Source organism: Sebastes umbrosus, chromosome 19, assembly GCF_015220745.1.
Source record: "Sebastes umbrosus isolate fSebUmb1 chromosome 19, fSebUmb1.pri, whole genome shotgun sequence".
NCBI classification, from domain to species: domain Eukaryota; kingdom Metazoa; phylum Chordata; class Actinopteri; order Perciformes; family Sebastidae; genus Sebastes; species Sebastes umbrosus.
Window position 1 is genome coordinate 4,217,667 of NC_051287.1, and position 19,681 is coordinate 4,237,347.

At 37.5% G+C, this 19,681-nt stretch overlaps 2 protein-coding genes across 5 annotated transcripts; one reads left to right on the forward strand and one right to left on the reverse strand.

Moving 5' to 3' along the window:
- Positions 1 to 1,140: 1,140 nt before the first annotated feature.
- On the reverse strand, positions 1,141 to 11,748 carry nln (neurolysin (metallopeptidase M3 family)). 2 transcript variants are annotated; one of them, XM_037752785.1, is made up of 13 exons: positions 11,570 to 11,748; positions 8,799 to 9,052; positions 7,845 to 7,993; positions 7,286 to 7,390; positions 6,447 to 6,549; positions 6,202 to 6,362; positions 4,553 to 4,688; positions 3,804 to 4,170; positions 2,691 to 2,892; positions 2,418 to 2,604; positions 2,203 to 2,331; positions 1,927 to 2,063; positions 1,141 to 1,832 (listed from the first exon to the last, which is right to left on the reverse strand). In XM_037752785.1, the coding sequence occupies exons 1-13, from the start codon at positions 11,623 to 11,625 to the stop codon at positions 1,677 to 1,679; spliced, it is 2,142 nt and encodes a 713-aa protein (XP_037608713.1). In that variant the 5' UTR covers positions 11,626 to 11,748; the 3' UTR covers positions 1,141 to 1,676. The 2 variants fall into 2 exon arrangements, with proteins under 2 accessions (XP_037608713.1, XP_037608715.1); XM_037752787.1 differs by having other exon boundaries at positions 11,669 to 11,692.
- Positions 11,738 to 19,627, forward strand: sgtb (small glutamine-rich tetratricopeptide repeat (TPR)-containing, beta). Of its 3 annotated transcripts, none has more exons than XM_037752791.1 (12): positions 11,738 to 11,843; positions 14,313 to 14,426; positions 14,708 to 14,811; positions 15,099 to 15,174; positions 15,309 to 15,408; positions 15,619 to 15,723; positions 15,818 to 15,956; positions 16,044 to 16,106; positions 16,561 to 16,598; positions 16,696 to 16,779; positions 18,031 to 18,151; positions 18,805 to 19,627. In XM_037752791.1, exons 2-11 carry the CDS (start codon positions 14,327 to 14,329, stop codon positions 18,140 to 18,142), a joined length of 921 nt encoding a protein of 306 aa, XP_037608719.1. In that variant the 5' UTR covers positions 11,738 to 11,843; positions 14,313 to 14,326; the 3' UTR covers positions 18,143 to 18,151; positions 18,805 to 19,627. The 3 variants fall into 3 exon arrangements, with proteins under 3 accessions (XP_037608719.1, XP_037608718.1, XP_037608720.1); XM_037752790.1 differs by having other exon boundaries at positions 11,767 to 11,843; positions 14,310 to 14,426; XM_037752792.1 differs by lacking the exons at positions 16,561 to 16,598; positions 16,696 to 16,779; positions 18,031 to 18,151; positions 18,805 to 19,627 and adding an exon at positions 16,197 to 16,547 and having other exon boundaries at positions 11,767 to 11,843; positions 14,310 to 14,426; positions 16,044 to 16,157.
- The last annotated feature ends 54 nt before the right edge of the window (positions 19,628 to 19,681 follow it).

Consider the following 19,681-nt stretch of genomic DNA (forward strand, 5'->3'; position numbering starts at 1 on the left):
AAAAACTTGTGGTAATGAGTTGGAATGAAGTTGGCTAAAAAGGTGTAACACAAAATTGGGTGATAATTTATACAACATGCCTTATATAAACAGTCAAACCAGACCGGGTAAAAATTTGACCCGGGAAGACAATAGGTGTCACTATTTGCTGCCATTAAAAAAATTAAAATGGTTTCAAAAGTTTTTTCTGACTAAACTTTGACATATACCAGCCTGTGATAATCCATTAACATTATGCTCCTCTGATAATAACTATAGTCAAAATAATTCATAATTTCTGTTTTTTTTTACTCAAAAATTAGGTATAATTTCATATAAATTAGGTTTATTGACCATAAATTTAAAAAAAGTGTAAAACTTGTGGTTATGAGTTGGAATGAAGTTAGCTAAAAAGGTGTAACACAAAATTGGGTGATAATTTATAGTTTATGCTTTATAAACAGTCAAACCAGACCGGGTCAAATTTGACCCGGGAGGACAATAGGTGTCACTATTTGCTGCCATTAAAAAAATTGAAATGGTTTCAAAAAAAAAATTTTGACTTAACTTTGACATATACCATATATACCTGGAGATTAATTTGAGATGCTGCTCAGCACTGTGTGTCAAGTTATTGTAGTCATAAATCAGAAATAAATATGAATTCATTATTGAACAATTATGATAGAAGTAATTTATATACATTCACACAGACTACATGTAGAAGCAGGCAAAAATAACATTAAACCAATCTACATGTAAAGCTGTTGTCACTATTTGCACCTGTTTGCCCAGTAAAAATGCTTTTATTCAAACAAAAGAAAATCTCATCATATATAAAGTGTTATGCATATAACATAACATTAATTTTTCTTTAACCATGTTAAACTACCAGCTATCATGTAGCGCCCTCTGGTGTACTAGTGTATTAGATAGAGGAGATATATACATATATATATATATATATACATATATATATATATATATAAAATCACATATAGTTTGGGGCAAGTCATAGTCAAGTCAGCACACTGACACACTGACAGCTGTTGTTGTATAAAGCAGCATATTTGCTCATTCCCATGTTAATAAGAGTATTAAATACTTGACAAATCTCCCTTTAAGGTTAATTTTGAACAGAAAATCAATTGACAGCCCTAGTTATTATATATTTCAATCTTTTAATAAAACATGAATGGAAATGTGATGTATTGTTTGCTTCAACCTTGCCCTCTAAGAGGAGGCTGCAAAACAGGAACGCCAAAAGATGCAATGACCATTTTGTTTGCACATCCATCTCCAACAGCTTCTTTGAAAATGCTATATCACTTCTAAAAAAAGCATTTTTACAATGATAATTTGTAAATGCCTATGTATTTATATTTGTTTTAAGCTGATTGCTGCGTTGTGCAGCACTATTGCCCAAGCATAATTTCCCCTTGGGGGCAATAAAGTATATCTTATCTTATCTTAATGTTATTAGCAACACCTGTGACCTGTTAAACAGTTTGCCGTAAAGGCCAATTGTACATATCATCTTAAAACCCTCCATGATCTCCTGTACATTTGAACAAATACCAACAGGTAGAAAAAAATTAAACAGTAATAAAACACTTCAAGAAAAGCCATTTTTCTACAGACGTACACTTGCATCCAGACAAAATATACCTTTGACAAAAAGACTCTTAAAGAATATATTAATTTACAATGTCTGTTTCCTGTGACTTAATCAGTCCTTTGCACCGAAAGAAGGCCTTCTGACATGGGCTGCGTCCAAGGAAGGTTTTCAGCATGTCCATGCCGTCCACAGAGCCACCAGCTTCCAGAATCACCCGTCTGTACTCTTTACCAACCTGATGAAGACATTTTCCACAACAAGTGAGATGTATGCTTACAAGTAAATAAATATAATACATATATATGATGTGTAGTAGTAATCACACCCACCTCTGGATTCATAATGCCTTCCTTTTTAAAGCGAGAGAAAAAGATGTCCATGGAGTAGACTTCACTCCACAGATAACTGTAGTACTGACCGTCGTATCCTCCAGCCAAGTGGCTGAAACTGGCTGTCATGTTGGTACCTGCAGAGAACAGATCTTTGTCATCACATCCAAATGGTCTTTGTTATGAACCATTAACATGTTCCAATTCTCATTAGGGGCTGAGTCCCCCTAAAGGTCTGATCCTAGAATCGCCCGTGCTGTTGCTAATGTTACTGACCTGGCGTAGCAGGAACACCCAGGATGTCCTGGCAGTACTTTGCAAACACCTCAGCTGTATCTGCACGAGAGCTGGTGTGTAGTGACTGGTCCACTTTACCGAGGACGACCTGACGCAGGTTCATCAGTCCTGAAGAGGATAAACAAGTCAAAACATCAACAGAGTCTCTTGATTTCTGCATACATGTTATTTTTTATTTTAGTGAAATGTCTTACCAGTGTTGGCGACTCTAGATGCTATCAGTTTGTCGAGCAGATTGTCTGGGATCGGGGTGCCGTCCTTGTAGTGGCGAGACATTCTTCTCAGAGGCTCCTTCTCCCAAACCCAGTTCTCCAGCATCTGTGAAGGCACCTCCACAAAGTCCGTCTCCACCAGGGTTCCACTGAACTCTGAGAAAGTGGTCTGATACAAACACAGGAAAAGTTAAAGCTCTGTCTTTTTAATTAATATACAATAAAATTATGCTGATGCCGTACTCGGTGACCTACCTTAGAACAGAGCTCGTGCATCACATGACCAAACTCGTGAAAATAAGTCTCCACTTCATGGTGCTGGAGGAGAGACGGCCAACCTTTTCTGGGCTTGGTAAAGTTAGCCACCATAGCCGCCACCGGAATGCGGCGTTTCCCATCAGGTCCTCTGCAGGCGGGCTGGAGCCCGAAGCAGGCTGCATGGCCGTACTTTCCTTCCCTGGTGGAAGATAAGGTTTCAAATGTTACACAGCAAGGATGAATAATAATAATATTTTAATTTTTTAAAAATAAAAATGTTTAATTTAATACATTTTTAATCTTAAAATTCTAATTTTAAAACATTTTTAATTTTTATATTAAAATTTTACTTGAATACATTTCTTTATTAATATTTTAAAATGTTACTTTTAATAAATTTTTTATCAATATTTTAAAGTTTTACTTTTAAAACATTTTTTTAATTTTAAAATGTTACTTTTAATACATTTTAATTTTAAAATGTTACTTTTCATACATTTTAAAATTTTACTTTTAATATATTTTCTATTTTAATTTAAAAATTGTATTTTTAATACATTTTTAATTTAAAAATGTTACTTTAATTTATTTTTTATTTTTATCTTAAAACAAAAATTGTAACACATTATTATTCTATGCTCATATTTTATATTTTCTAAGCTAGTTGTAGTAGTCTTGTATATTTAGTTATTTAGTGTATTCTAATATATTCTTTATATTGTGTATACTATAGATATATATCTCTAGTGTTGATATGTATATTTGCTGTGTATTTGTCTGGATAACCTGCTGCTGTAACACAATAATTTCTCAATTTGGGATCAGTTAAGTAAATCTATATATCTATCTATGAATCTGAACATTGACACAAATTACATTATAAAGATCAAGAGCTCTAATCATTCAATTGATCAGTGACTATTTTGATAATCAAATTAATATTTGAAGTCATTTTTCCAAACATAAATGCCACACATTCCAGCTTCTCAATTGTGAAGACATGCTGCTTTTCTCCGTCTTATGTGATAGTGAATGGAATATTTTGGGATTTTGAACTGTTGGTCAGACAAAACGAGGCATTTAAAGGCCCTAAAGAGACACATTTTCTACCTCGGATGTAAGTCCAGGTAGAACTGGCCGATCTCCTCTCCCGTTTCAGTGTCCCGGGCTGAATAAAGCTTGACATTTTCATGCCACACGTGAGCACGTTCCACCTCTGTGAAGGTGAGACCCAGCAGCTCCTGGTAGATACCAAGCAGTCCTTCTGTCACCACGTCGAGCGGGAAATACTCGATCAGTTTGTCCTTGTTCACTGCAAACTTGCACTGCTCCACTTGGTTCATGTAGTAGGGTAAGTCCCAGGCATTGATCTGTCCGTCAAACGGGCTGCCCTTCATCAAGCACTCCCGCTTCTTTAGTGCGAGAATATATTTCCTCTCCTTAACTCCAATGGGCTTCAGTGTTTCATAGAATGTATCTGTAAAGTAAAAGACACATGGTTCAATAATGTACATACTGTATTTTCATAATTTCATCATGCATTTTCTTTTTTTCCCTATATGTCTTATTTCAAAGCACAAAGTCTTGCTCCTTTACTACTCAATCAGCCCTTTCTACTTTGTGATATATGATAATGATCATGAGCCATACATTAGTGTATGTTACACTACATAAGAGAGGCATGTAGCGCAACATTTACTACATTACATGCAGCATTTCTCTCTTCTAATTGAGTCACATACATTTGTCCAATGAAGTTTCTTTTTCTAATGTGTCTTCATCGTAAATTACACGTGTCATATATATATATATGTGTGTATGTGCGTGCCTGAGCGGTGGCATGTCAAAAGGTTTCATACCTAGAAAGTCAGACACATTGCTTGCATTCTTGGCCATGTTAATCTCCAGGACATAGTTGGCATGGCTACTGTAACCAAGTAAGTCTGCAACCTTTGCCTTTAGCTGTATCAATTGTTCGAGGATCGCCGTGTTAACCTGGAAAATAAAAACCAGAAAGGCAGCAGAATAAGATATGCAGATCTGCTAATGTATACAATGGGAACATTTTACACAATATCTATAATATAAAGATGGTGACACCTGTGGTTACTAGAGGTAACTGTAAAGCTGAGACTCTTGTGGATCCAATGAGCCCAGCTGTATTCATGTGTGAGGATGTTAGTCCCCATAGGAGACATTTCATTGTAGTGAGATCATGTTTTTGAACCTTGACCTGACTATATAAAATGACCTGTGGTGACCTCTAGGATAATCCCAGCCTCATGAAACTTTACAACCACAAACTAGAGACCTAGAGCATTGAGAGGATGGATGGCTTTTCTTGGTATACTGACAATAAGGGGGTTTCTGAGCAGTTTACACAACAGAAGTGCTCGCCATCCAATCACCAAAAAATGCAATTTTTTGCAGAAATCTCCAAATGTCAAAAGTTTTTGAGACCAAATCACAGCATGGCTTTGTCTATGGTGTTCCTCAAGGTCTTGGTGTCTTTATGTGGTATTTTGGAGGGATTATTGATCATTTTTTATCAATTCTTGAGTGTTAAAAAATGTTATTTACAACCAAATCTGTGTAACAAATGGTATCAACCCAAAAAATGCTGCAACAACTTATGAGACGTAAGTGAGCATGGGAATGACCATCATATACTTCTATCATAATGTTCTAAACCCTTATACAATTTTATAATTAAATTGAAATTAATTAATTAATTAATTCATTATGTAATTTACTTATTTATTTTCCTGACAAACCTACCTCCATAAATGTTTTATATCTATGCCTACCTCTTTGTACTGTACTGCTGCTTAGTATCTGTATTGTTTGTATCATGTATTTAGTCATGGAGATATAAGGTGGATGGAGGAGTGTTTATAATATGAAAATGTCCTAAGAAATGTTTTTTAACCTTCATGTTAAAACAAGAAGTTGTTTTAATAAAAACGTCAGTCAATAATTGGCCTTTTTCCATCATTCTACAGGCAACAACCTGCAATATTTAAAAGTGACTCACTGTACAATCACGGTCAGCGCGCCGCTAACCACCTCATGTTTCATCAGTCGAATGCTTTTAATATTCTAGCAGCAGGAGGAAATGCTTGGCTCGCATTAGCAGTAACTTATTACAGCTTGGATACGACCGTATGAAAGCTGATATCAATGACATCAAACGGTAGCGCTGGATTACGATCATGCATCATTTCAGCAGATATCCTTGTGTGTAGGTACGGTAGCCACTCCATACAGTGATAACTACCTTATATAGAGGTAATTACTGAATCTAAATACACTGAATGGCCATTGCTGAGCAAAAGCCTCCCATACATGACATCAACTGGGTTTGATTTAGTGAAAATCTTAAGGAGAACAACTTATCAGTAACATTATATCTCCAGATAGAGCTGCAGGTGTTTATGCATCAGCTGAAGTTATAAACAGACAGGTCTTGCTGTGTTCAGGGAAGTGCACAGATATATGATCCAGTTACCTCCTTACACCTGCTGTGAAAAGCTGTTTCCATCTTCCTCCTGGTTTCAGGATTGTGACACCTCTTCATCAGGGGGTAGTAATGGGGATATTCAAGTGTCACCTTATACCGCCCATCTGCAGTTTTGTCCAGTCCATTGAGATAGCTATCAGCTAGCCCACCTTAACAGAAGACAGCATAAATTTAACTACTCAAAAGCATGTTCATCATAACACCAGACTGAGCTTTATGGAATATAAACGTACCCAAATCCTGCTCAGAAAAAACAAGAAAGGTGTTGTCCTCATTCAGATTCTGGTTGAACTCTATGGAGAGTTCACTTATTAGCTTGGAGGTTCTTTTTATTTCCTTTGGGAGAGAAAAAGGAGCAGTCAGGAAAATTCAAACTGATTTCCAGGGTGTGACATGATTATTGAAGAACTGATTCAAATCACTTAAAAAATGATCAACTCGTCTTTTAATACACAAAATCTTTAATGTAATATACATGCAATGTATATGGTCTAGGGCTGTCAAAGTTAACGCGATAATGGCTTGTCATAAAGGAGGCTAAATAACGCTCCAAACTTACGCTGACGTTTCGCATGGAAAAACTATTTTTACCATTTTCAAAGCGGTCCCTTGACCTCAAGATATATGAATGAAAATGGGTTCTATGGGTACCCACGAGTCTCCCCTTTACAGACATGCCCACTTTATGATAATCACATGCAGTTTGGGGCAAGTCATAGTGAAGTCAGCACACTGACACACTGACAGCTGTTGGGGTTCTTGAGTTTGCCATGTTATGCTTTGAGCATATTCTTTATGCTAAATGCAGTACCTGTGAGGGTTTTTTGGACAAAATTTGTCATTGTTTTGTGTTGTTAATTGATTTACAATAATAAATATATACATAGATTTGTATAAAGCAGCATATTTGCCCACTCCCATGTTGATAAGAGTATTAAATACTTGAAAAATCTCCCTTTAAGGTACATTTTGAACAGATAAAAATGTGCGATTAATCCTGATTAATCGATTGACAGCCCTAATATGGTCTAAACTTAAGTAGCTTTAATAATCAGATCACACATTGCATTACCTCTTGTATATCTTTAGACAGGTGCAGTCCTTTTCGCTTGCCTAATGTAACAAGTCTGTCTAAGAATCTCTTTTCCTCGGGTGAAAGGTCGTCCTGCAGCTTTTTGTATTAAAAAAATAATCACAAGAGACAAACTTCTTCAAGACATGCAGAATTGTTTTTCACTTTGCTCAAACTATTCCACTTTATTTTTATGACACATGTCAAGAAGCCAGTCCTGCTGCGTAGAATAACATTTGGCATGGCTAACTCTGAATAGATCAGATTAAATTTCTTTCCCCCAGCTAAATAAGAACCAGTGTTGGGGTCAAATGAGGATATGGTATAAACACTTCACATCTATCTGGTTGCCCTCTTGACATATTTACATGAAAATAATTGACATAGCTACTGTGATAAATGCATCAAATCCTCACACATTACATTCAATTAGCTTCAAATCCATACCTTCTACTGTTAAGATTACTTTAACGCCTCATTATTATGTTAAAGGACAGTTTTTGTATCAACCTCCCTCATGTTGTGAGTGATGTGTATAGTCAAGTGGAGGCGTACCAACCTGCAAGGCTGTAATTCGCTTGAACACATCTTCCCTCATACTTATCTCCACATCAAACTCAGACAGCTTCTTGTCTGCCTCTGTGCTCGCCGTCCGAACCTCTTTAGAGGGACAGACGTACTGGGGGAAATCAAGGGCATGGAGCGACGCTACGGGAACAGGATAAACACAAAAGACACCATGAATGTTACTATGATTTGTGCAACATTGGGAAACATATGAAGAGAAATAGACTGGAAAAATAAGGCGTTACTACATATTTTTATCGTCAACAAATCCAATGAAAAGAGCAAAACCAACAATATGCTAGTCTGTCCCTACTGTCTGTGGCACTCAGCCACAAGCCATGTGTTCCTACTAAAGATCTAAATCTTGGAAAACAGATCTTATTAAAAAAAAGGCTCCTAAAACAGCTGGACACTGCAGTTTTTAGCTAACTGAACACCACCTATTACAGCTCAGATAGGATAATGTGATCATAGCTCTGCCTTCCACTATGGAGGGACGTGAGGACGACCTGAAGAAGTGGCCTCAGATAACCTTCACTAGTATAGTGTTGTCTGAGGACGTGGACTGGTCCACACTAAAGAGAGTTACTCTCCCCCACAGACACACTGCTCCTGAACTGCCTGAAATGCCTTGTTTAAAGTCCTGCCTTACATTCCGTAACGCAGTGATGTCACCAAGTAATACATTTGCATAAATGCAAATTAAAGTATATTAAATTAAATATTAAAGCATGTAAATATGTTCTAGTAGAAACCCCAAATACATGTATGCATCTGAAAATAGGCATAATCGGTCCTCTTTAATATTTCTGGACAACAATGGAGCTCTAGGGCTCGGAGGCTACGCAGACAATATTTGTTAGAAGCATCAATTCATTGTTGGTTTTGGTCCTTTTTTCATGCGATTGTTGACAACAAGAAAAAGGCAGACTATAACCAGACTTACATGCATAATCCAGTTTGGCATGAGCCAAGGCTTTCAGGGTGTTTTCAACAGAAACGTTTTCTATCTTTAGAGCTCCAACGTCATCATAGACGGCCTTCACTCTGTTGATCAGGCTGTCCGTCGTGGTCCTGATGTCATCCGGGGTCAGGTCCCATCTCAGTGTGTTTTTCTTATTGCCTGCCTGAGAGCATTCTCTGGCAGATATCACCGGCCCATTCTGGATGGTCATCCTCAGGAGACGTGTTTTAGAGACGCTGTAAAGAATTACACATCCAAAGTTAAAACAAATTTACAGTTGAGACTGAACCTAACAGGTGGTGGTGGTGGTGGTGGCACTACTACAGTATAAGCCATAAATTCTCCAAGGTCACACTTGAAAGGTACTGTGAATTCTTTCCATGCTAAGCGGTGACCTTTTCCCACTCAGTGTAGAGTTTCAAGGCATGGCAAGCGTTTCAAAACAAGAACTAAAAGCGTGGGGTAATTTGCAAGGCAGCTATGACAAATCGCTGCCAAAACATATTAATATTTCACATTTCAAATGATAAGGAAAAATGCCACAACAATTGTTCTGTTAAGAATACCTAAATGCATTAGCTTTTTGAAACAGTTTTCCATAATAATAATAATTAAAAAAAACATTAAATCTTGAGATTAGATTCTTAGAGATATACCTTCTCCATTTCATTCTTTGCATACATTATCAGTGCAATATATGCCAACTATCTATTTACAAACACACACCTAATAAGAGTTTATAGATAGTTTCTGAGATACATTTTCTTATCATACTATATCTAGTATTTGAGCACATGGGATTACTGTTTTGTGATGGAATATAATGGAATCTATTGCAAAAAGCAGTAGAACCACGAGGCCAAATACTAGTATGATAAGAAAAACTCACTTTTCAGCCGAACGGTTTGACAGATTTGAACATTTCTTCACAATTGTGCTTAAGCATTCAGCCTTAAGAGATTAATTCAATTGCGGGAGTAAATGGGTTAAAGTGCTGGGAGGCATTTTATAGTTTTTTATAAATAACTTTGGCTCAATTCTCGAATGAGAATTATTTATTTTCAAAACGATGACCTCAAATCTCTGAACAATTAATTTGTTGTTCACAACAGATTAGAATTTATCATTCATTCAGGAAATTGCATGTGTTTTGGCAATTTGCACAATAACTACTTGCACATGTCTTATTGATCAAAACTGATTCTCAATGAAATTGTTCATTTGTTTCAATAGCCATCACATGCAAAATGATCCATTCGACTATCAAAATCTGTCAGAAATACATGTATATTCTATAAATAAACATGACATGGTTGTACGTATTGTGAGGATGTGCAATTTGTTGTTTTTTCATTGTTGTGAGGTTTGTTTGTTTTTTGGCAAAATTGCTGTTCACTACATGACTTTACATGAAAGATCTAAGGTGAAATTTCTGTTTACAGTACATGTAACTCACTGCTACACAAATACATTCACTGTATAAACACAAAGGTGCATGCCCTTTTTCTGTGTAGCTACTACAGTATTGACTTTTCCCTGTTGAAATGTGAACAAGTTCAGTGGGATACACAACAGCATTCAGACGGACAGAACTGACACTCTGGTATAGTGTAAAGTAAGGTTAGGTAAGGTAAGGTTAGGTTAGGTTAGGTTAGGTTAGGTTAGGTTAGGTTAGGTTAGGTTAGGTTAGGTTAGGTTAGGTTAGGTAAGGTTAGGTAAGGTTAGGTTAGGTTAGGTTAGGTTAGGTTAGGTTGGGTTAGGTAAGGTAAGGTAAGGTAAGGTAAGGTTAGGTAAGGTTAGGTAAGGTTAGGTAAGGTTAGGTTAGGTCGGGTCGGGTCAGGTAAGGTAAGATATGATAAGATATGATAAGATACGATAAGATTGATCTTTATTAATCCCAAAGGAAATTCTTGTGCCAGAGATTGCTCAAAATTATAACAAGTTCAAGTGTATAAAATAAAAAAGTACTATTTCTAGCACCAGTGCCTAATAGAATAACAATGAAATAAGATACTTTTAGTAAAATGAGTAAATAAGATAAGTAAAATAAAAAAGGAGTTAAAGTAAACTAAAAAAACCCCCCAGAAAAGTAAGTAATATTGCATATGATGAGAAAAGAAGTAATATAGCACATGACATTAATATTATTTTTTTCTCAGTGTCCGGTGTTAGTGTAAGTAGTCAGTGTCAACAAAAAAGTACTACTACCTTTCTTCAAATAGATTTACTGTATAAACACAAATGTGCATGCCCCTTTTTTTCTGTGTAGCTACTACAGTATTGACTTTTCCCTGTAAACTGTCACCTACTGTTGAAATGTGAAAAAGCTCAGTGCCATACACACAGGTAACAGTATTCATCTGGACAGAACTGACATTCTGGTATAGTACAGTAAGCAGTCAGTGTCAACAAAAAAGTAGTTACAAAACTGAGATTTATATATAAGAAAACATTCCCAGGGTTGAGTGCTGTGGTGAGAAAACATCTCAACATTTTGACCAGTACAGTAACACTTCATTTTAGTGGCATATTGGCCAATTTAAACACAATAACAAGGTTTTGAAGCATAAATAAAATGTTTTGGGTGACCTTTCTATGAAGTGAAATATGAGCCAAATCGATTGAGGAAAAACTGTTATATACCTTTTTATGATGACCAGATGGTAAATAAAACACTCATCAATTAGTGCTAATTGAAAGGAGTTAAATGAAGCAAGTCACACTTAAAGAAACACTAAACCTTTAAAGCATACCTGCAAAGCGCTCTGCAGACTACAACTCTTAACGCACACATGCTGGCTGGTTTCATGCGTTTTTGTCCGTGCAAAACACACTTTGTTCTCCTCTCTTACAGTCTGTAGATCTCAGATCAGCAGCAGCAGCAGCTCCCTCTCTCCTTCTCTCTTCAAAATACTTCTTATATCCGGTTTGGACGCGCATGTGCAGAAGAAGACGCTCAAATCCGACACAAGCAGTCGTGATGACGCGGTAGCAGCAGCAGCAGCAGACAGCTGGACAAGAGCTCAGGTAGGTGGGCGGGGGGGAAACACCGAGCAGCATCCTTTCACTAGATCTTATTATTAATTAGCTTCATGGTGTTTTGAGGGTCGAGCTTTCTTTCCTGTTATTGCAGCCTTGTTGTGACACAGATGTGTGTTTTGATTCTGTGCACAGTGCGCACAGAGCCTTGTTGTTGCATGACAAACACCTGCCAGCGCCATCAGTGGGTGCATCTCTATCAGTGAATGCATTGTGTTTTTAAAAACAAATATAATGCATGTATTATATTAGTGCATGAAAAATACACATATCATCGTCTCCCCATGATTACATCACAGCTTCTGCATCACTGCATGTACGTGTGTCAACACACACTGTGAGGAGGAGGAGGAGGAGGAGGAGGAGGAGGAGGAGGAGGAGTGGCTGTGTGAGGCAGACCTCAATAAACCTAACAACGTATGGCATCAGCACGTGATGGATATATGATGTGTTTTTTATCTGCAAATCATTTTGCAATAAATGTGGTGGCCTTGTTTGCCCCCTGCTGCTGCTGCTGTTCAGACAGAGAAAAAAAAACAAATTGCAAACAGCCATTTTTAATGAATGTTTTTGTTGTTGTTGTTGTAAGCAAGAATCATTTTGCTTTCTCCTGTGAGTTGTCTTGGAAACAGGAGCCAGATGCACCAGCAGCAGCATCCTATCTATAGTATTTGTTGGAGGAGATAATATAATAATAACATGGCTGCATTAATCTGTAAGGGGACCCTTGGGAAAAAAAAAAATCTGCTGTTGAGGCCATATTGTGGTGATTTGATTTAATACCACTTTATATAGGAGTAGGTACCATGTGAGCACACAGCTCCTCTATATTACAGGCCCATAAAGTAAAGCTAAAACTGCAGGGTCTGCATATGGCATGTGCAAATTCCTTAAATGCAATTAATTAAAGTATCATAAATCATTTGACTTGCAGGGAATCTGGAAGATTATTTTGGGGCCTGTGTTGACCGGTTGATAACCCAGACCTGGTTAATAACTAGATAATACTTCCCCAGTTTATGTTTGATAAATGATTGACAACATTTAACAAACCCACATGTAACCACACACTTCATATACTGTTTATGGATAGTGCCACTTTATAATAAGAGTACAAAACACGTGCTTCACTAATGCATAAGTAGTGATTAATGATAATTGAATGCATGAATTAAATGCCCTGAAAACATATTCTCTGAGTCACTTTCTTGCTGTGAGTAATGGAGTCATGAACATGCAGTTTTCTGCCAAAGTTAGAACCTCCACGCAGTCCTGATGAAGCAGATTAGCAGGGTTACTAATCATACATAGCACCAAAAGATATGTTTTCTTTACTTTGATTTCTGCTAATTTAGTCGTGAATATCTGATGTTATAGAGGAACTATAGAATCTTTTGTCAGGCCGCCAGTGTAAATAAGAAAATTTAATACAAGCAGTATAATAAATTCCTGTTGCTCACCATAAACAAATGATCAGGTGACTATGAGTTTATGTGATCCGTTAATAGATAGTCACTTCATGATTGTTAATTCAAAGTTACTTCATTATTTACAGCCACATGCCACCAATTTAGCTGGAATCCAGTGACGTAGAAAATGGCATTTCAGATCCATGAATTTGATCAAAGAAACGTCTACATGTTGCCACATGAGCAAACGGTCTTTGTTTATGTCACATTTACAAGCTAAGGGATTGAAAGTGAGTTTTAGTTATATTTGTTTTGTTGTTGTTGTTGTTAAAGGGAATGATGCACTAAAACCAAAAATATCAGTTTACATTGTACTGAATGTAGAAAGAGAAATTGATGTTGTGTCAGGAATCTGATGGTGAGTTTATTACTAGAGATTGATTCTGTGGACTCTGAGCTGGGGCTGCACAATTAATCAAAATTTTATCAAAATCGCAATATGGCACCATATTTATTAAAGTCGAAATATGTGTCAAAATACCATTTTAGATTAAATGTTGTCGTGCTGCAGAGATATCCTGACCTACACATCATCCCTGCACAACAACACCAGAATCAGTTTAATATTTTTTCCAATGAAAATGAGAATAATGATGTAAAAAACTCATAGCGCAATTGTAATATCAGTCAAAATAATCGCAATTAGGTATTTTTGATACAAAAAAACATCTTCATATTTCTCTGAAAATATGTACATGCTCTGCAAATACATGTGGGTTGAAATGCCTTTTTCCTATTGCTGATTTGATGGCATATAAATGAATGCATGTATTAATTAATGATCTAAACTAATCACAAAACACTCATACTGACTTGATCCTTTTTTTAATAGTGAGTGACTCATAAAACTATTTGTAAAAATCCTGCATTGATTCATCCTGAGTCATGTTTTATTTATGCATTACTTTAGCATGTGTTTATATAAAGTGTCACCCTGTGTGGGCGCCTTTCTTTTTCACTCACAAACAACTTCCTGTGTGTGCAGCAGTTTCCAGGTAAAAAATGGCCGTGGAGAAGCGTCTGGCGTTCTCTATTGTGCAGTTCCTACGAGATCAAACACATTGCGGCTCTTTGAATTCTGATGAGCAGGAGAGCCTCGAAGGTAGGTCAACTGTGCACTTATTCTTTACAAATATAGGACACTCTGCTCTTGTCCTGTCCAATTCAGCAAACTAATATACATTAGTTCTTATCTCACTCTCCTGATATCATTAAAAAGAATCATAATCAGGGTGTGATGTGCGGTGGCGTGTCTCATCCCATATACTCTGAATGTGCAGCCAAGCTCTGACTCACCGTAATAACACCGTTAACTCTAAAAGACCAATTGTTTGGCTGTAATGTATCTCGTATATCTCAACAAATATCATCCTGTCACTGCAGTTGCGATCCAGTGTTTGGAGACGACCTTTAAGATCAGCTCTAGTGACTGCCATCTCGCTGTGCCACAGCCGCTGACGGAGATATTCCTCAATTCCCTGCTCAAGGTGGGTAACATAGAGAAGTCATTTTATCGTCATGTATGGCACGTGTGAAATTAATAACTCAGCTTATACAGCATTAGGATGAAGATAAATGTATTACTATTTTGACTTGTCAATAATATTGCTATTACTATATCTTACTTTAAGGTGTGCCAGTACAGACATTGGTTAATGATATTAGTTACACCTGCTTTCATACAACATAATAACGTCCTTTTGTTTACAACACAGTCACTATTTGAGTTAATGTCACTTGGAAGTAATGACTCTTCTGTTTTGCATTTACTCAGAATGACAACATCACCATACCAGAGAGCTCCCCGTCTCCAGAAGACATCGAACGAGCAGAGCAACTTAAGAATGAAGGTACTGTTAAAACTAGTAATTGTAACTCTAATGTCATTATTTCATTTATAAACCTGTGCCTCTATGATAACTTTGGCCCAGTGTTGTAACCACAGTCTTTCTTTGTGTAAACTATGTGAATATTGTATTTTTAGGGAACAATCACATGAAGGAGGAGAACTACAGATGTGCGGTGGAGTGCTACACAAAGGCCATTGACCTGGACCTGAGAAACGCTGTGTACTACTGCAACAGGTATTCACAACGTGATTTCACACCGTTGACTTTGTACTTCTGTTGTGGCTCACAGATTTGTTTACAACAGCAGAAAAGCAGAGTTGAGAGGATAGTGGATGGTGTCATGTTGACATGATGTAATATTTTGACGGGACTAGACAGTGCTAGTGAATTGAAGCCCTTCCTTATGCGTTATGTATATGAACATAATTAAACAACACTCTGCAGGGCTGCAGCTCACAGTAAACTGGGAAATTACACAGAGGCAACTGGTGACTGCGAGAGAGCCATTGGGATCGATCCTACCTACAGCAAAGCGTACGGGAGGATGGGGTGAGTTTTATAGATCGTTTTTTTTATATAATCTGCTCCAAAATATTTCAAAGTCTGTCAAAAATGATGTTGTCTTTTTAATTCGTGGCTCCAGTTTGGCTTTGACAGCCATGAACAAGTATCCAGAGGCAATATCCTTCTTCAAGAAAGCTTTGGTATTAGACCCTGAGAACGACACCTACAAATCCAACCTGAAGATTGCGGAGCAGAAGCAGAAAGAAGCGACCAGCCCAGTAAGTAAAAGTGTTGTTATATAACGTAATGTATATTCCAGTTAAACTCACATATACTACAGAGTTTATGTGTTCTGTGTGCCACAGATAGCTGCCGGATTGGGGTTTGACATGGCTAGTTTAATCAACAACCCTGCCTTCATCAGCATGGTAAGTCCTAATAAATGCAGCGTACATAAAGAGCCTGGCCGTGTCACTGAGGTTCCTGCTGCTCAGGGAACTCAACCGTTTGTCCTGGAGACAGGTGTCGTATGCTTGTTTTGTCTCTGGCAAGGTTAGACCAGATCTTTTCCCTAATTAGTCCCATGAGTGACAGTTCGCCCGTTAATCAACCGGGTTATTGTCTCGTGGAGAGGAGTGCGTCTGGGCCCGGAGAGTCCTGACTTGTTAAACGATGACACATGGGAACGTCTGCCAGGCCAAGAACGCTGCTGCAAAGCATGCCAGAGTTTTACTGCAGCAACAATGACAAGATGCACATCTAAATCAGATAGCTGTGTGTCTGTACAGCACTAGATTTCCTCACACAATTAACCAACGCAATCAGACATTAATTGTCCTTTTTAACACATTTGTGAGACGGTGGATTTGTTTCCGTTAACAGGCTGCGAGCGTGATGCAGAACCAACAAGTACAACAGCTGTGAGTGTCAAAATGATTTCATTGCTTTTAAGAGTTGAAAAGTGCAACGTGCTTTGACTCACTGTGTCAATGTGTCACTGTGTCATTGTGCGGTCAGTATGTCAGGAATGATGTCCAATGCAGTCGGGGGTCCTGCAGCGGGAGTGGGTGGACTGTCAGACATCTCCAGCTTGATTGAAGCGTAAGTACACTCAACTCTAAATGGATTAAAAGGACTGGTTGGGAGAGAGTTTTATATGACTTATACATGTTTAAAGGAACAGTGTGTAACATTTAGGAGGATCTATTAGCAAAAATGGAATATAATATTCATAACTATGTTTTCATTAGTGTATAATCACCTGAAACTAAGAATCATTGTGTTTTTGTTAGCTTAGAATGAGCCCTTCATCTACATAGGGAGCGGGTCCTCTTCACGGAGTCAACCATGTTTCCACAGTAGCCCAGAACGGACAAACCAAACACTGGCTCTAGAGAGAGCCTTTCTCATTTTTACGTTACCTGAAGGCCACCGTAGTTCTCCGACACGCTTGTGAAACTGCGGTAACGTGAGCCGCCGAGTGCAAAACCGCTCCTAAAGTAGTGTTATTATGTTAAGGATGGCCTCTGAGCGAGGTGAACAGCGTTACCACGGTTTTGCACTCAGCGGCTCACCTTACCGCGGTCTTGGAAAGAGAGGAGTGAGCGAAGGGTACTCGGTTGGTTGCAATCTGCAACCACACCACTAAATGCCCCCAAATCCTACACACTGCACCTTTAAATATAACATACTGAAGGAGTAATTCAACATTTTTGGGAAATGTACAGCACTCAGGTCTGTAAGGTAAATGTGAAGCTACAAAAAACACTTCTGTTCTAGTCTTAATGTTAAGCTAAGCTAACCATCTACTGACAGTAGCTTCATATTTACCGTACAGACAAGAGAGTGGTATCGGTCTAACTCTCGGCAAGAATAATATTTCTCAAAATTACGCTGTAGGTGGAGTCAGGCTTAAAGCTGCAGTGATGATACTGATACTGTCATATTTGTCAGGATATAGTGACAGTTTTAGAAAAATAATGTTGTATCATATTTGCTCAAAGTTCCTGACTGCAGCTTTAAACAGAGCGTGTAATAACCCTCTAAACTGATGTGACATCTTCACACCACAGACCCTCAAACAGACATACTGTACAGCGTTTCCTTTGCTTATATCTTACCCCAGCTAACCCAGCGTCTTTTTGCTGTTTCTGACTCAGTATCATCTTGTATTTGTGCTGTAAACTTCCACAACGTGAGGAGATAAGATCCTTCATCTCATGGGGGGGGGGTTCTGTTATTTTACTGCATATTACAAACTGAACTATTTCTCATCTTGCTTTGTGTGAGTTATTGTTGTGGTGGAAAAGCAATTCAGCAGGTAAACAGAGTTATCTCAAATCTCTCTGCCAGGGGACAGCAGTTCGCCCAGCAGATCCAGCAGCAGAACCCAGAGCTCATCGAGCAGCTAAGGAACCACATCCGGAGCCGCTCCTTCAGCGGCAGCGCCGAGGAGCACTCATGATCTACTCAGGTGTTTTTACATTTTAACCCTGGCTGACCTTATATATCATATTTGGGTAACACTTCATTTTACAGGTCCGCAAATGTCATGTTAATTAGGTGATAATTAGCCAGTTTGAAATTTCTTTGGAATTAATGCCAAATTACCCCAATATTTACCTCAAAATGATCAAAACGACTTTATTTTAAACATTATTTAATATTTATTCCGCTAGTTCCCAATAGCAGGTAATTTATTAATACATTATTTCCATGTCTGCTGATAAATAGATAATAATTAGCATAATAACTTATTTGAAATCTCTTTAAAAAAAACTCTGTGTAGACAATAAGTCACACATTGGTGAGATTTGTGTCTGATCAAAAGTGTCTTCTATTAGTTTCCCACCTCCGATGAAGAGCTTGCACAGCTGCTTCTCAAGCCTAAGGGCCCTATTTTAACCATTATATACTATTTTAGCATTTAATTATTAAATAATGTTTATAATAAAGTAAATTTTGAGGTAAATATTGGGGTAATTTGGCAGTAATTCCAAAGAAATTTCAAACATGTTACTTGCTAATTATCACCTAATTAATAATTAAATTTGCAGAATGTAAAATGAAGTGTTACCCAATACTTGAATATATTTTTATCATTAACATGCACTGTTTTTATTGCAGTTTTTTTTCTCCAAGGAAGGGCAACCATACGGCGCGATTTACAATCTCTACACCCATTTCTTGAAATCAAATCCCCGGCATAGCTGGAACGAAGAGACAAGTATGGGGTTGAAGGCACTTTACTGTGATTAAAGACTTCTGGGGCGGAGAGAGAGAGAGAGAGAGAAAGAGAGATGAGGACCTGGAGAGAGACTGGACCATGAAACGAAGCATCCCACACATGTAGGGCAAAAAAACACCTTGTAAACACCTAATCATATAAAAGAGCCAAGAACTCATTCAGCCGACGGAGGGAACATGAGTAAATACTTTGTTCAGTGCTTTTACATTCTGCAGAGATCGTGTTTTATATGTGCTGAAAATACTGCCCTCGTCATGTTATGAGTTGAGGATCCTTCTGTCGAGTCATGATACATTAGAGGGTTAGGGAGGAATGTACTTTTACAGCATTGCAGGGAACATTTCAGCTTTTTTCTCATACACAATAACACATCAGGTTTATATAACACATCTGGTTCAATATTATTTTTGTAGTACTTGTTTATTCACATCACTGCTTTTCAATGACTTAACTTTTGATTAAGACAACCATGTAACTGTATAGCAGTGTTTGCAGCCTGCATTATGTTGTTATTGCACTTTAGTAAAACTAAATATCCCCCCTTTAAGCATATTTAATTGTTCATTAACTAGTAACAGAGTGTTCATTTTTGCATGCTCTTAAATCTGGTATTTGAGATCAGATGCTTTATGGAAACAAATAGGTATGCTAGGGCAGCACAATGTTTTGTCTAAAACATGTGAATAAATGTCTTGAAGTTGACAAACTACTTTGTGTCATTTCTTAATGAAAAAAGTGTGACAAATTATGGTTTTA